Source organism: Neophocaena asiaeorientalis, unplaced genomic scaffold, assembly GCF_003031525.2.
Source record: "Neophocaena asiaeorientalis asiaeorientalis breed wild unplaced genomic scaffold, Neophocaena_asiaeorientalis_V1.1 scaffold126, whole genome shotgun sequence".
Lineage (NCBI taxonomy): Eukaryota > Metazoa > Chordata > Mammalia > Artiodactyla > Phocoenidae > Neophocaena > Neophocaena asiaeorientalis.
The window spans coordinates 494,740-512,854 of NW_020174565.1; the positions used below are offsets into that span (position 1 = coordinate 494,740).

Consider the following 18,115-nt stretch of genomic DNA (forward strand, 5'->3'; position numbering starts at 1 on the left):
AATAAGTGTGTGAAGTGCAAGAGCAACTTAAAAAGACAATAACTTTCACAAGGATTCTACAGTCACAAAGAGTGTATTTTTCTGTAGTCAATTTGTGTTGTGTTATTGTCCCAATGCCACAGTGACCCATATAATAAAGGGGGCAGAAGTTACATATCCAGAACTCTATAGAGAGGAAAACGGATTTTGTAATAAATCATCCAAAAACAAAAGTGAACATTGCAGTAATTCTTGTAAACACATGTAATCTATTTAATGATATACTGAAGAAACAGCAATGGTCAGTCAGTACATCTAAATGGTCAGGACCACTAGAAATAAAAAGCAACAGGACCTACGTAAACTTTGACTGGGTACTTCTTCCCTCTGCAGCTCAACAGGGGAAAAATAATTTGTCTAAAAACGTTCAGAGCAGTATTAGCTGCAAATAGTCGAAATGCCTAATAACAGAATGGCTAAGTAAATTAAGTGTATCTAAATAGTAGAATACTATAGAAATGTTTTTAAAAAGAAAATGGACAAATTGGAACATAAAATATGCAGAGAGTGATAAACTGATTATATCAAATGTACTTAATAAATACCACAATTCACAAAGATCAAAGTATTTAGAGGAGGATTAATCTTTTATGGCATTAATAGCAAACCAGATATTAATAGACATTATGCTAAAAAGGAGGGGGTTAGATTCTCCGTTTAAACAAATTTGAAAATCCCTAGGCTTAACAAAGCTAAATAGTTGTTTTTTCTACCGGAGGCCTCGGTTTTATATGCCATGGGAGAGAGCTGGCAGTACCTACTTATGTAGCCCTTTTCACCAGAACAAACCCCTGGAGCACATTTTAAGGAATATTATATTGGATGTCCATTAACTTTTTTTTATTAAGGAAAAAAAAATCACTTCAGATTGCTAAAAATAAAAATGTATATACGTTTTAAATGATTTTGACCTTAAATAAATTGGGGATGCTTCCTAAACATCCTTAACATTTATGAACATCAAAATTGACAGACTTTTTAATGGCATGGTACCAATATAAGACTTGGACTACTCAGTACTGCTGTATTTTTCATGTTTTAAATTATTATAATCTGACACTGAAACCACACGTGTGTTCTAGTTGTTGTCCCTTTTAAAAGCATTCCCTTTGATTTTGCCTTTCTAGGAAGTAGATTATGAAGAAATGAAGAATCTTGACTTCAACATTATTGTCACTAACAAAGCAGCTTTTCACAAATCAGTTAAGAATAAATATAAGCCTACATCCATTCCGATCAAAGTCAAAGTGAAAAATGTGAAAGAAGGCATTTATTTTAAAAGCAGCATAATCCAATTTCACACTAGCGAGAGTGTGGAAAAATCAAGCCAAAGCCAAATAATGGGAAAATTTCAAGCTTTTGATGGCGACACTGGACAAGTAACCCGTGTAAAGTAAGAGATAGTTATGAATATTGTTTCATCATTTTAAATGACTTTGAATGCCTATTTTCAAAAATCGTAATGAAATTTTAACACTTCACTCCTTCGAACCCCGCCATTGTAATCCCCCAAAGGTCTATAGACTTAATTTCCTAGAGTTGTACATGTCACTGAGAGGCAAAGAGGAGTTTTCCCAGGATCCCTTTCCCTCCACCACCCGAGTATGAGGCAGAGGCTGGGTTGCTCACCTCAAAACAGTTCTGGGTAGAGAAGGCTAAAAAAGCAACAAAGAGAAAGTTCCGAAAGACACTTTCTAAAATCTGTCTTAAAAGAGTATTAGAGATAAGAAAATAGCAAATAAAATTTACTGCAAATTCCACTTTATACAAGGTTGGTTAAGAGAAATAAAAATAGCTGCATAATATATTTTAATAATGGGGAATCCAGTTTCATTTGCTCATAAGCCTTGGAAATTGATCTTCATTTAAACCAGGCTATTTGAGCTAGGGATTGATGAGACTTTTGTAATGCTTGTCTTGGTCATGGTGACCTTTACTCAGAATATACTTATTGAGAACCTACTAAATGCCACTCCTGTGCTGGAAGGTGCTGGATTGTGTCCACTCTGTAGCAACACCTAGGTTTGCAAGATCCATTCACATTTTCAAAGTGAATTTACATCTTAGATCTCAGAGCCATACCATCAAAAGATGACTCTCTACAGAGCTATTATTTATGAAGTTCTACCTAGCTGTAGTTATTTGGTTGAATATAAGAATTCCCACCTGCCACCCGAGACACAACAGCTTCTATGTTCTCCCGCTGTCGGTGCCAGAGTTGTCGGTTGCTTCACTCTCCTTAGGCCTATGTCCCTGGGTGCCAGTACTCATGAAACATTGTATTTAGATGCGTGGCCAACCATAGCACGAATGGGAATATGGAGGAAGCTCTTCAACAATCTCTTTCCTTTTAGTGAATCTCCTTTTCATGGAATTCATCGGCCAATAGTAGCAAGTGACCTTTTTCCAAAATTATGTTAACAAACAGCTTCCATTGTGTTTTCTGCAATGTCTTGGTGACCCCTTTTTGCCCACCTTAACTTCAGGAACCAGTCTAGCTTCTCTAGACTTTTATAGTCTACTTTTTATTTCCATGGCTCTAACCTTAAGGAGGCAGTCCCCATCTAAATCCCCAGAATTGAGAATGAGTGTTCCTTATGATTCCTCACGCTGTCCCCTGAGAGGCTTAGATGTTCTAATTAATTATCCTCCAATAATATTGTGACTCTCTATTGAAACTTCTATTTCCATCTATTTAATTTTGGTTGCTGTTTTTAGTAAGAGTTATGACTGTATCAAAAGATCATATGTTCTTCCTTGAAAAATAATGAACCATGTTTCTTTACTCCTCAAAAGTATTTTATTTTTAGCATACACTTACAGAACCTTAGAATAAGAATGATCTTAAAGATTAACTCAAACCTACTATTTTACAGATAAGGAATGAGAGGCACAGCTAAGTGAAATAATTGTCCAGTATTCACCTAATCTAGAAATGTTGATAAGGACAGCAGAGAATCACTCTCTTAACCTTGTCACAATTTAATTATTCATACGCATCAGTTGTTATGGATATTTGACATGACGCGTGAGCCGCCATCCTACTTTGAATGGTGTCTAGTTTTCACAGTAGGAAACAGAAAATCCCTTAAATGAGACCACACAAAACATTCCATTGTGAAACGTGATTCTTATTACTTTAACTTCGTCTTCGTTATAAGCATTATTTGGGAAAACATTGACAGCAGCTAAGTTCAAGCTTTAAGATTCCAGCCATGAAATTCAGAAATATTTGTGAAAATCCAAATGTATCATCATTTACTGGTATGAATATTAAAAGACAGGAAAGTTTAGTTCGAGTGTATATTAAATAGTCACTATAAACAAATACTGCCATATATTAGCCACTCATTTTTCTATGCCTAAACAGCCACTTAATAGAAAATAAATCATTAATATGATTGGTTGAATCAAATTCTCATATGTTTGGTTTATATTTGTATTTGGATACATTTTAAACTCGATGGTATTAAATTACATATATTTCTGAAAATGTACTACGAATGTTCTCCTTGCCTTCCCAAAGCTGTCTCTTTTTGCACTAATTCTCCTTTGCTTTGAAGGAATAAACCCAGAAATCACCTTATCAGCATTGTTTTCACTTTTAACCATTTCTAACTGAAAGAAGCCTATTGCTCTGAACAATCAACAATATCCCAAAATTTAAAGTACTTCCATTTAAGGCAGTCATTGATTTTTTAAATTGTTACTTTTAAATATTGATAACATGCCAATAAATAATAGAATGTAAAAGTGCTTTTCTCCACGAGTTCTTGTTGGGTGACTAAGTTATCCTCCAAGGTTAACTCCAAATTTAAGGAAAACTAGATTGAAAACTGTAAGACAGACTGAAGAGCAACTCGTAAACCTCCCGGGTGAGTAGGCAAGGGCGTTGCCCTTGCACATATGTCTTGGGTATGTTACAGAAATAAGGAAGGGTCCAAAGTAGGTGTGATACACAGTAAACAGAGGGGCTTTTAGGATAGTTTCAAGAAATTAAAAACCATTCCAAACTAATGCCTGTAATAAGAACATATATAAGAAAGCAGAAATTAAGCTTAGAAGAGTTGTAGATATTAGTTGTAGATAGTCTCAATTTATCCAGAGCTCAAAATTAATTTTGTCTGCTTTCTAACAGATATGCCAAATTTGAAGATATAGACAATTGGATCTCTGTGGATTCTGACACATCTGAAATTAGACTTGTAAAAATTCCTGATTATGAATCCAGATATGTCCAAAATGGTACATACACTGCAAAGATTTTGGCTGTGACAGAAGGTAAGTTATTAAATAGACTTTTTTTCTTGGTTATATGCATTTAGATTTTATTTTCCAGCATCAGAGACCTTTGTTTTGATCTTGTAGGAATGCCACATGGGTAAACCTTCACATTTCTACTTATTTAGTGGATTAGAAGATATTACTTGATCTGAATATGAAAACATATCTAAGATAGAAAGCATCCTAATTTGGTTACTACCTTCTCCTTACCAAATTGGCAAGAGAATTCAAACTATGTCCATATGAGCAGTATAACCAAAATATACATTATCTTTTTCTTATTTTTAAGAATATCCTAGAAAAACTGTCACTGGCACTATTAGTATCACGGTTGAAGACATCAATGACAATTGTCCCACACTGGTCGACCCTGTGCAGACTGTCTGTGATGATGTGCAGTACGTGAACGTGACCGCAGAGGACCTGGACGGACCCCAAAACAGCTGGCCTTTCAGTTTCTCTGTCATTGACAAACCAGCTGGAATGGCAGAAAGGTGGAAAATAGTAAGCCGAGAAAGTAAGCAAAACCACTGGACTATATGTTTAAACATGATAGAAATCTAAAATCCTTATAATACAGGCTTTTTTCTTGGCATGAATTACATTTCCAATACAACTGAGTTTATAAAATGAGGGTCTGAAACTTAGGCATAGTGTCTTTGATCTGCCTAATAATAAATACCCTATTTGGAGAGAGTGAAGGGAAATAGATCTCTAATATCTTTAAAGTATTTGGCTACAAATAGGCAAAAAGGAACTATTTTACAAACTCATCTTTTTCCCATGTCCCCTGCACTGGGTATTCTCCAAATCGCTCTTGAAGTAGTTGTCTCGTAAGCTGAGGAATACCTTGCCTCTCTAAGCACAGAAATCAGAGTAGGTGCCTTCTAAAAATCTTGATGTATGGTAACGATGATTCCATTAAAAATAACTCTTACGGAACATATACCATGTGCCGGGCACTCTGCTGTCCCTTCATATGCATTATCATGTTTACTTCTTACCCCATAACCTTATTCCCTGATTACAGCTGAGGAAACTTTGGCTTAACTAGAGTTAGATAGCTTGTTTGAAGTCACAGAGCTGGTAAGTGATGGACAAAACATGGAAAGGAGTCTGTCTGTCCCCTTGCCCCCCATGCCAGAAGGACGTGTGCGTAAATCCGTATCTTGGGACATATCCGCTTATTGACGTGCTCTCTTGGCTTCCTTCAAGGTGGTTTCAAATGTAGAAAAATCTATCCAGAAGACTCTTTTTGTTTTAAACAGGTAGTGCTCGTTTCAGAAAAGTTTTAAATGTAATACCCCAATTTTTCTAAACTTTTAAGTTTATTGTTTTCTTAGGCTTAGCAAATTTTACAGTCATTTTAAGAGGCTTTGAATCATGTTTGGTCCAATTTACAAACTAAACACCTTTAACATTTCAATATATTTATAAATTTAGTATATTTGGCTTCCTTTTTATGTAGTTCAATGATCTGAATTAACAAATAAAACTTTCTTATGATTCCTGTACTCTAAAATTCCAGTAAATTTAACTTATAAATTCATCAAACCTGACATCCTCTTCAATGGTCCAATACTGAACAAACCAGTGATATTTCAACCTAAAACCATAAATCTAAATTAGTAACATAATCACACATTTTGAACTGGAGTTACATAGCTGTCACATTAATAGGGCTAATTGTCCATAAAATATTACAAGTGTATAAATATAATAACAAATGCAAATAATTTCTTTACAATGCAAAAATATTAAAACTAAACCTTTAGTTTGTTTAAATATTCCTATACTTAGTTCTGAATCTTCTTAGGGTTTATGTACTCACTTGCAAAAGATAGTTATGTTGTTGGTTAACTCAAGTGGTCTCCCCAGTAAGGGGTGACAATCACCATCTTGATTAATTGAGGTTACTTAAGATCAAGTTTTCAACTAGCATGAGCCCTGGGATGCAGACATCCAGATGATTCTTCTTACGGTAATTAAGTCACAGGCCTCAAGACTCACGTCGGGGTTGGTCCCCCTGCTCACATTATCTCATTCTGTACTCACAGAAGTCTGGGACTCCCACCTAGGCTGACTGTTTGATTGGAGTTTGCCTTTCTTTGACTAAGATAGTAAATGTGTTTTGCATTGAACTTGCTGAGATTCCAAGACTTACTTATTTTTATCTAAGAAACCTGATGTTTAGGAAATGCCAGGCACTGGTCTAAGCACTTCACTAATATTAACAACCCTAGAAGTTTGGCATTACCGTCATCAACATTTTACAGATGAGGAAACGAAGGTGCAGAAAGTTTAACTAACATTCTCAAAGTTACAGCTAGTTGAAGAGCTGGAATTAGTATTTGAACCCAAGCACTCTAGCTGTGGAGTCTCTACTCACTACCTTTATGCTCTGTTGCCTTTCCAGATACACAATGGATTTTCTGTCTAAAGATAAAGATGTTTGAATTTGATGGGCTCTTGAATTTTTTCCTAGCCTTAGAAACATAAAACTCTTTAGGATACACATACATGTTAGACAGGAAGTCACTGAGCTTATAATGTATACATCTAGACAATTGAGAGAGATAGGGTTCTGTAACCCAGGCTTTTTTCTCCTTGGCTGTATAAGGAGATGATTGACCAACTATCATGATAATCAATAGCTCCTAACTATTTTATTTATTTGGGAAATGTCTTAAGTACAGAAAATTGCAGAGACTAATAAGGCAGATACCTTTGTACCTCCCACCTAGAATTAAAAGAATATTAACAATTTGTTGTATTTGAGTCAGGCCTTTTTTTTTAACGATCACTGACAAAGTAGAAGTCCCCTTTGGGCCTTTCCTCCCCTTTCCATCTTTCCACTCAGAGCCAATCATGAATTTAGTTATATTCTTCCAGGCCATGTTTTCCTATATTTCTTTTAATAAGCTCACATTCCTTAAATGGATGACTAGATGCTTTCCTCACTTCTCCAGAGCTTTGGGGATGATTTAATAAGGATATTTCTAGCTTTGGAGATCAAATTCCATAAAATATGGACCTTAAAATGAGAAGAGGATGTCTCTTACTTCCAAAAATAAGTAAATAAAACAAAAAAACCTCCCAAACACCTCATTTTTTATCTTTGTATTCATCCATCTTTGCCTTGCAAGTAAATTATTTTTTAATAAATGTTATACATATATCAGAAAAAGTTTTAAACTATTCTAACTGATCATTATTTTTACTCATGGGAAAAATGGTCATTATTTTTATTCATGATGAAAGAAAATTTCTTAAATAATCATCAGTCAGATTTTTTAAAAAAATAAGATAAAGGTCATTTGCACAACACTTTCTGTGTAATGTTCTTGCCAAAAATGTGTAGCCTGAATTCAATCATGAGGAAACAGACAAATTCAAACTGTGGAAAATCCTTTAAAATAAGTGGACTTCAAAAAGGTCAAAGTCTTGAAAGGCCAAAAGGAAGTTAGGACTGTTATAGATTATTAACAGAGACTAAGGTGACAGCTAAATGCAGGGCATAATCTTTGATTGGATCCAGGATCATTAAAAAAAAACAAAAAACAAAAGCCAGAGAGAGTAAGAGCAAGAACTGTAAAGGGCATTTTTACAACAGTTGAAAAGTTTGAATATGGGTTATATATTAAATATATTATTATATCAAGAATGAATTTCTTGAGAGGGTTAATATCCTTTGGTCTTAGAAGATTTATGCTGAAGAACGTCATGAGATCTGCAACTTACCTTGAAATAGTTCAGGGGGAAAAAAGTGTGCATGTAGAGAGGAAGTACTGTTGTAAAATGTAAACAATTTATGAAGAGTTTATCAATATTCATTGTAATAGTCTTTCAGGTTTTCATATATACAGTGAAATTTGAAAAATTTCAAATATACAGTGTTGGGAACAAAAAGGATGGGACTGGATGAAACAAGATTGGCCCATTGTTGAAAATTATTAAAGCTGGAGATGGGTACCATGGGAGTTAATTATGCTTTTTCCTGGATTATGTCTGTTTGAAAATTGCCTTAATAAAGTTCTTTTTTTTTTTTTTTTTTTTGCGGTACGCGCGCCTCTCACTGTTGTGGCCTCTCCCGTTGCCGAGCACAGGCTCCGGACGCGCAGGCCCAGCGGCCATGGTTCACGGGCCCAGCCGCTCCGCGGCATGTGGGATCCTCCCGTACCGGGGCATGAACCCGTGTCCCCGGCATCGGCAGGCCCAACCACTGCGCCACCAGGGAAGCCCCAATAAAGTTCTTTCAAGAAATAGTAAAATATGGGGACTTCCCTGTTGGCCCAGTGAGTAAGACTCCGCACTCCCAATGCAGGGGGCCATGGTTCGATCCCTAGCCCCGGAACTAGATCCCACATGCCGCAACTAAGAGCCCGCATGCCGCAACGAAAATCCTGGTGCTGCAACTAAGACCCGGCACAGCCAAAATAAATAAATAAATACATATTTAAAAAAAGAAATAGTAAAATAAAGGTCATTCGATGGAAATGTCATTTAACTCTCCACTTGTTTGTCACTGTATCCCAGTAATGGAAGAGTTCCTAGCATCTGGTAAACCACACACATTTGTTAACATTAATCATCATAAAAGGATGGTATGTCCAGATCTGATCCTTTGCTATTCACCTGCATATGTGGACTAATTTCATCAAGCACACAGTGTGAATTCAATAGAGAAGTTATGGACTAATAAAGCTTCTAAATGGAGCTAATAATTATTAGCTATTAAAGAATGTTTCTGTAGACTCACAGATGTAGAGAACAAACTAGTGGTTACCACTGGGGAGAGGGAAGTGGGGAGGAACAAGATAGGGGTAGGGGATTAAGAAGTACAATCTACTATGTTAAAATAAATAAGCTACAAGGATATATTGTACACCACAGGGAATATAGCCAATATTTTATAATAACTATAAATGGAGTATAACCTTTAAAACTTGTGAATCCCTGTGTTGTACACCTAAAACTTATATAGTATAATCAACTATACCTCAATAAATTTTTTTAATTTATTTATTTTTGGCTGTGTGGGGTCTTCGTTGCTGCGCACGGGCTTTCTCTAGTTGCGGTGAGCGGGTCTATTCTTCGTTGCAGTGCGCGCGCTTCTCATTGCGTTGGCTTCTCTTGTTTCAGAGCACGGGCTCTAGGCACGCTGGCTTCAGTAGTGGTGGCAAGAGGGCTCATTAGTTATGGCTCATGGGCTCTAGAGTGCAGGCTCGGTAGTTGTGGCACACAGGCTTAGTTGCTCCGCAGCATGTGGGATCCTCCCAGACCAGGGCTCAAACCCATGTCCCCTGCACTGGCAGGCAGACTCTTAACCCACTGTGCCACTAGGGAAGTCCCTATATCTCAATAAATTTTTAAAAAGAATGTTTCTGTAATGTAATCTTGCCCTTCCTTGGTAATCACTCATTTTTATTTCCTTTTTTATCTTGTCCTTGCAGGTACCAGCATACTACTGCAACAAAAGGAACGAACGCTTGGGAGGAGTGACATTCGCTTGCTGATTGCAGATAGTAAAGGCTTCAGTTGCCCTGAAAAGCAAGTCCTTAAACTCACAGTCTGCAAGTGTGTGGAAGGCGGTGGCTGTGTAGAAATGTGGTATGACTCCTACGTTGGCCTCGGACCTGCAGCAATCGCGCTTATAATGTTTGCCCTTCTGCTATTGCTACGTAAGTATTTTAAAAGCTACATTTTAGCTCTTTTAGTAATGTTAGTACCTTTTTAGGGTATTTTTTTTTTTTTTAGTATTTTGTTACTACGGTAGTCATTGATTTCTTTTGTTTTTCTATAATCACACACACTAGAATGCTATTGAGGGTGAGTAGGGAAGCAAGGATTGATCATTGATAAATTCACCAAAAGTTATTGAAGTGCTCTTCCGAATTTTGTTTTATAAGAATGTATCATCTCCTGATTTAAATACCCAAGGTTATTGTACATGCTCTTCAACACCCTTTTAACCTAAACCTTTTTGGTGTCTCCATTTTGATAAGCTCTACGTGAGGGAGGGATGTCGTCTGTTCTTCCATACCCAGTGCTGCGAACAGCACCTTGTGCATAGAAAGCTGTCAGAAAAGATTTGTTGCATGCATTTAGATTATGGTTACAAGGTTATTTTACAAACTCATCTTTTTCCCATCGATCCTTGCTTTTCACATTCATCTTGTCAGAGCTCCACCTCCCCAGACCCTCTGCTTGGCTTGCCTCTTCACCTGCCCCAACAGGAGCCAGACCCTCTGAGCACTTGTATGTTTCCCAACAGTGACAACCAGCCCTCCCCTCCCTGCATGCCCTCCAATGACCTTGGGTTTCCTTTCACTGAAGAACAGAAGACTGCAGCCTGGGGTCGTGTGGAACCAGTCCACTTGACCCCTGCTCATGGGCAGAGAAACGCCTCCAGGGCAGCCTCAGTTATTACAGTGTCAGAAGACGAGCTTGTCAAAGCCATTAGTAGATGTTCAATTGAATGCACAGCACTCAACAGTTTATAGTGCACTTTTATACCATCATCTCCATTCAATGGGTAAAAATACAGACATGATGATAAATGACTTGTCTCAGCTTACCAAGTTTATAGGTAGGTAGGACTACATCTTTTACCTGGAGATTCCTTGCATTGCCTTCTCATCTCAGATTTCCCAGCACCTAACATGGTGCCTCGCACATGGCAGACACTTGATAAACATCTGTTGAATTACCCCTGGCTGATTTCAGTCTTCATTACGCATAGTAACTATAGGGACTATTATATAAAAAGGAACCTAGGGAGTAGTCAGCTCTTCCTTGGAAGCTGCCACATGGGAGCGTCAATAAAAGCTAATTTGGGGTGGGCTGCTTGCAGATGTGGTTAATTCTTTACTCTGTTGATCAAGGGGCCAGCATTGGCCTTTACTTCATCCTGGAGGTAGAATAAAATTGAAGGAGGGAGCTCTGAAATTTTATTAACTTCTAGATAAAATGTTATATATATTCTAAGGGTTTTTAACGTGGAATCACTTTAGAAAATAGTACTTAGGTAATTCAAAGGTTAACTGGAAACTCAGTGAGTCATGCCTTCTGCCAAATTCTACTCTAGGGTAAAGTGGTGAAGTATTATAGAAGTTCTAGTGTTCTAGAATATTTGAATATATTAAAGTTTTTCTACCCTTAGGGACTTCTGATTTCTTTTTTAACACATATATATATTTTAGATGGTGAATTTTCTCATATTAAAAATTAAAGTGGTTTAAAAAAAAAACAAAAATTTCAGCCTTTAAGTTGGTTTTGATGATTTGGATAGTATCAAATCCAGTCTCGGTGTTCCACTTGTTGACCACAGTCTTTGTGATGGCCAAGAACTCTGAATCCATAAGACTCCCTCATCCTGCCTTTAGGCTTTGGTATAACTCACCCGAAACAGGCTTGGTGACGTTAGATCAAGGGAAGAAAAGAAAAACAGAAAAATAGGGCTGTAAATAAGTGAAGACTGAACTCAGGAAGTGATAACGCAAATTCCAAAATTATGCAACATAAATTTGAAAATCTGTACTCAATTTTGTTTCTGTCCAGTTGTACCACTTCTACTGCTGAAGTGCCATTGTGAGAAGGGCGCCAAAGGCTTTACCCCCATCCCTGGTACCATAGAGATGCTGCATCCTTGGAACAACGAAGGGGCACCACCTGAAGACAAGGTCAGATAATCAGATGTCAACAGAACACGTCTTCTTTTCTGCTTTAAAGGGGCCTTGGGAAGTGTTTCTAACACCTTAGGTCATGAGAGAGTGAAGTGGTCACTACAGATTTCATTCACATGCCTTCGTTAAACACAGGGCTTTGTATTTGTTGCCAGGACAGAGCTGAGGTGGTTTTGCTCTACCCTGACAGGTCCTAAGTTACAGAGAATGTAGAAGAAGCATCAGGCAGTGACACCGAGAATGTAGAACAAAGGTTAAAGAGAGGAAGCGTGTGTAGGGATTTAGGTAGAAATGTTTGTCCCAATATTAAATGGCTGTCTTCCACAGCCAGGTGCTTCTACATTTCCATTCCACGCGATGCATAGGGCCGGCAGAAGTCATTCAAGCAAAGTTTTCCTAATTTGCCTCTGCAGAAGTATCTTATTCCCTGCATACGCTCACTTAGCTCAGGTCCTTCTACCAACCGTACTGAACGTCCGTGACTCGGCTGTATTTGCTCTCACAGGCAGTGCTGCCTCTTCTAGAAGCAGACCACAGGGACAGTGCAGCTGTAGGCGGCGGAGCAGGGGCTGTGACAACCAACGGTGCTACCGTGAAAGGAAGCAGCTCCGCTTCCTTTATCAAAGGGCAGCATGAGATGTCCGAGGTGGACGGCCGATGGGAGGAATACAGGAGCCTCGTCTCAGGGGGGGCCACCCAGGTTACAGGGACAGCAGGAGCCTTGATGACCACGGAAACCCTTAGGACCACGAGAGCCACGGTGGCTTCTAGAGAAGTGGCCAGAGCTCGAGCAGCTGCAGTGGCAGTGAATGAGGAATTCTTAAGAAGTTATTTCTCTGAAGTAAGTGTTGTTTTTTATGTATTGGTGGGGAAAGGGGGGCGGACATTTCTATGTGAACGTGATGTTATTAGGGTAATCATTTTCTTGGATCTAAATGGGACATCGTTCCTTTCATTAAGAGAATGCTTACAGGCAATGAGAAAGGAGAGGTGTGACCCACTGGGTCAGTCAGTCAGCTCAATTATGTGGAGACGACAAATGACCCCACGATCTTGCTTCTCGCCAGGGCATATTTCCCACATTCGTGCTTTTGCCCCTCGATGCAGCTCTGCTCTGCCCCATGTGGTCCGCATTCCAAGATGTGTGCTGAGAGCACAGCTTGTGCCCAGGAAGCTGGCGTCCTTGGGGCGCAGGGAACAGAGCAATGCCAAACCTGGCAATGACCCCCAAAGCCACTGCCTTTTCCCACTCACGTTTCATTGGCCAAAGCGAGTCACATGACCAGGCTGATGTCAGTGGGTCAGAAAGTGCTGTCCCCCTGCAGGGGCAGACTTGCTAGGGATGCGCCGGGTAGGGTGAGAGGGGAGAGACTATGTGACCTAAAAATCACAATCCGTTATGTCCCTTTAAGTGTTTTCTTTTGAAGGCAAGTACTTGGTTCACTATTGGGGTGGTTCATAAAAAATTAGAAGGAAAGTTTCAGGAAAGATGATGGGATGCAGTCAGAAAGCTCATGCCTGGGATTAGAAATTAGAAGCTTCTCTTGAGAACAGGGTCATGCCTGGGAATGGAATGGGCAGAGTCAGATTGCTAGGGACCTGAAGGACCCTTGAGAGGAGTGAGGGGATGGGCTTCCACAGAGGCCAGTTTATTTCTGTCCCCTCCCATCTGCATGGCTGCAAATTACCTGAGTGTTTTCCCACTTTCTGCTCCCTACCATTCTCCCTTCTTTCATACCATCTGCCCGCCCCCAAGTAGACGGGGAAATGGTGATTTGGTCAGTGTCAAGGAAGAGCACTTCTCGTCCATTTCCCATCTCACTGCCGGGCTCCACTCTGGTGTCCTGTTTTATTTCAGTATCTTTTTCCCTCTCTGCTCTAATCCTGCGTGAACCAGTCTTGATTATGTAGGTGTGTTCAGCTTTTAATTTGGAAATCATTTCAAACTCATCAGAAATTTTGCAAGAATAATAGAAAGTTTGAACTCCTTTTTACTCTTTACCCAGATTACCCAAATATTAACATTTTGCCACATTTGCTTTTTGCCTTTTCTCCCTCCCTCCCTCCGTCTCTCTGTCACTCTCTCTCTCACACAGACACACCCACACGCGCACACGCACATCCTCTTACATCACCACAGTACAGAGATTGAATAGTGACACATGGCATATTTCAGTTTAGCCAGTTATCCCCAAAATGTCTTTTATAGCCACTATTTTTACCGTCTAGGGCCCTGATTTCCATTTAGTTATCATGACACTTGTGTCTCCTTTAACCTGAAACAATGCCCTTTGCCTTTCCCATCTTTCATGATATGAATATTTTTTAAGAATACAGGCCAGTCCTGTTGTAGGATGTCCTTCAATTTGTGCTTCTCTGGTGTTTCTTGTCTAACTACAAGACCGAGGTTAAACATTTTGAGCAGGAATCTAGAGACTTGTTCTTAAAGGAAGTGCATCACTCATTATATGCCTGTTTTTCTTTCCGTTTTAGAAAGCTGCCTCTTATACCGAGGAAGATGACATTCACACAGCCAAAGATTGCCTTCTGGTTTACTCTCAGGAAGAAACTGACTCTCTCCAGGGTTCCATTGGCTGTTGCAGTTTTATTGAAGGAGAGCTAGATGACGGCTTCTTAGATGACTTAGGATTGAAATTCAAGACACTCGCTGAAGTTTGCTTGGGTCAAAATATAGAGATGGATACGGAAATCGAGCAGAGGCCAAAACCTATGATAAAAACAGACGTGAAGGCAGCTTCACATTCATTCTATGAGCAAACCAGGATTGATTCCAAGAATACTTATCCCTCCGGTAGCAGCTTTCAAGTTCCAAAACCTTTGCATGAAGCAAACACAGAGAAAGTCACTCAGGAAATAGTCACTGAAAAATCTGTGTCTTCTAGGCAGGCTCAAAAGGTAGCGGCACCACTTTCAGATCCATTGGCTTCTGGTAACGTGATAGTGACAGAAACTTCCTATACCACGGGCTCCACAGTGCCACTGAGCACTGTGGTCCTGGACCCCAGACAGTCCGAAGGCCTGATGGTGACAGAGCGGGTCTATGCCCCGGCGTCCCTCTTGGGAGAGCAGCAGTACGCTAGCGGGGGTAGCATCATGGTTACCGAGAGAGTCATCCAGCCTCACGGGGGCTCACCTGGCCCCCTGGAGGGCACCCCGCATCTGCCCGATGCACACTATGTTATGGTGCGGGAAAGAGAGCGCTTCCTCACCCCCAGCTCCCGTGTGCAGCCCCCTCTGGCCACGCACAGTGTAGCCGTAGGACAGAACGTGACAGTGATGGAAAGAGTGCTAACACCAGCTTCCGCTCTGCAATCTAATTACCAGATTCCTGCCGAAACCTCTGTAATGGCCAAAAAGACTGTGGTTTCTGGAGCTGGAGTCCCGGGCCCTCTGCCAGACTCAGGCTTCAAGGAGTCTAGTCATTCTAATTACACAATAACCACATCTTCCACCAGGGTCTCCAAGCCTAGCACAGTCCAGCAGTCCTCCTAACCAGACACTGCCCCAGAGTTTAGCTAGCAGTGACTCATTTCATGTTTTCAAAGGACCTGGCTTTTCATGAGCCTTACAGGTGTAAGAGGCACATATACCTTGGGCTTCAAATTTTTCTCAGTCACTAATATGCAGAGAACCTCACTGTCTCAGCTTCTAGGAGTGCAATTCAGAAATGCCCCAGGACTTACTGAGGGGGCGTAATGATGATGCTGTGACTTATGGCCAAACAATACTCACAAAGCAAGTGAAATAGAGAATAAATCTGGCTTCTAAGAATTTTATCAAATTAACAAAGTGTCCAGTTCATGAGCCATCCGACAGAGCCCCCCATGAAACTGAGTGGGCCTCTTTGCCTACCATGTTAACATTTAACATTGCTGTTCTATATTCCATACGTTCCTGCACCTAGCAGAGTATCAACAACTTATTTATCCAAAGATACATGCACAGTTTGAGTGACCCATTTTGCTTGTTTGATTTCCTTAAAACTAGAGGCCCTTCAATCCACGTGAGGTTAATTGAATTTTGGAACACTGACATGGTAAGAACACACACTGTGTGTTTCTGTGCATATAACTCTGAGTGTGTGTGTGCGTGTGTTGTGTGACCTCAAAAATAGCATTATACCTTCCCTTTGTCACTCAATAATCATGAAAATATTAAATACTTCAAATTCAGGGCAAAATTCATAAATATAAAATCACTTTATTTTTTATAGGAATAATATACTATTTAAAAACTCAGGATACATTATCTTCTAATTTAGTACGTCTAAATTAACTATATACATGGTGGTAAGAATCCTTTTCACTGCTATAAATCCTCAGTGCCTACCATGGGTGCCAAACCAATATTTGTAGTATCAAACTGAATTTTAGAAGCTACTCTCTTTTACCTATACTTGCAAAAAATACTGAAAGACCCTATAATTTCTATAATTATAAGTTTGAAATTATGATTTATTCCATATCTCAAAGTCATTGACTAGCTGGTCATGGCTTACTACATGGAATATTAAATATTGTGTAGCTGACCTGAATTTGTACATCTTGCCTTTCTTTCTGAAAAGTGTTTTGGGTGTTTTGGCCAAATAAATAGAGTATTTTTATTGCTCCCTGAAGAAATGATCCATTTCAGATTTCAAAGTATAAGTGCATATCAGTAATCAATTATATAAACATCCTCCACAACAAAATAATTTCCATAAATTTTAAAGGCTGTGATTTCATGAATTTTTAATATATTTACTAGGAAAATGAATCTCTAAAAATTCATTTTGTGGCACACTTTTAAAAATATGTTATGCAACAGGTTTACACTTTTTTACGCCCACTGACGTGTATGAATAAAAGGCATATATTTTTAGACACCATAAGCCTGTGGCCAAAATGAAGGTCACTGTTCCATGCTATAAATTTTTTATTCTCTATGTACTAATTGTTTTTGCTTTTTTTTCATTATAGACTTAGTAGTTATTTTTTGCCAAGTCTGCAACAAGAATATCACTACTGTGTGAAAATGTGAATGTGACCTATGTACTCCAGACAAAACTTGGTCTTAAATTTCCTCCTCAGACAGGCTTAAAAAACCTAACATGGCTCCTATATATAAAGTCACCACGTTTTCTAAATGATTTTCTTTGTTCCTAAAAGGGTGATTGTATTCGTTTTTACATTTGTCCTACGGAAGAAACGTTGTAATTGTATGTGTATCTTCAAAATATTTAAATAAAAAATGCGACCTTCTCTGCAGCTTTTTGCCCTTATCTTCTTATTGCCCCCATCTTCTTACTGCCCATATCTTCTTTTTTTTCCTTGTTAAATAAGGTCTATTTTTTTTGAATTTTTGAATTTTATTTTATTTTTTTATACAGCAGGTTCTTATTAGTTATCAATTTTATACACATCAGTGTATAATACATGTCAATCCCAAACTCCCAGTTCATCCCACCACCACCACCACCACCACCCCTCGCTGCTTTCCCTCCTTAGTGTCCATACGTTTGTTCTCTGCATCTGTGTCTCAATTTCTGACCTGCAAACCGGTTCATCTGTACGATTTTTCTAGGTTCCATATATCTGCGTTAATATACGATATTTGTTTTTCTCTTTCTGACTTACTTCACTCTGTATGACAGTCTCTAGATCCATCCACGTCTCTACAAATGACCCAATTTCATTCATTTTTATGGCTGAGTAATAGTCCATTGTATATATATACCACATCTTCTTTCTCCATTCGTCTGTCGATGGGCATTTAGGTTGCTTCCATGACCTGGCTATTGTAAATAGTGCTGCAATGAACATTGGGGTGCATGTGTCTTTTTGAATTATGGTTTTCTCTGGGTATATGCCCAGTAGTGGGATTGCTGGGTCATATGGTAATTCTATTTTTAGTTTTTAAAGGAACCTCCATACTGTTCTCCATAGTGGCTGTATCAATTTACATTCCCACCAACACTGCAAGAGGGTTCCCTTTTCTCCACACCCTCTCCAGCATTTGTTGTTCGTACATTTTCTGATGATGCCCATCCTAACTGGTGTGAGGTGATAACTCATTGTAGTTTTGATTTGCATTTCTATAATAATTAG

General features: G+C 39.0%; 1 protein-coding gene across 1 annotated transcript in view; it reads left to right on the forward strand.

Moving 5' to 3' along the window:
• The window catches only part of DSG2 (desmoglein 2), a gene marked incomplete at its 5' end in the record, with an annotated part of 30,027 nt that extends 12,758 nt beyond the window's left edge, over nt 1-17,269 (forward strand). Inside the window, 7 exons of the mRNA XM_024757942.1 lie at nt 1,167-1,432; nt 4,178-4,320; nt 4,613-4,840; nt 9,777-10,004; nt 11,884-12,005; nt 12,514-12,849; nt 14,502-17,269. Coding sequence (XP_024613710.1) covers nt 1,167-1,432; nt 4,178-4,320; nt 4,613-4,840; nt 9,777-10,004; nt 11,884-12,005; nt 12,514-12,849; nt 14,502-15,521 — 2,343 coding nt within the window. The remainder of the gene's footprint in view (nt 1-1,166; nt 1,433-4,177; nt 4,321-4,612; nt 4,841-9,776; nt 10,005-11,883; nt 12,006-12,513; nt 12,850-14,501) is intronic.
• Nucleotides 17,270-18,115: the final 846 nt, after the last annotated feature.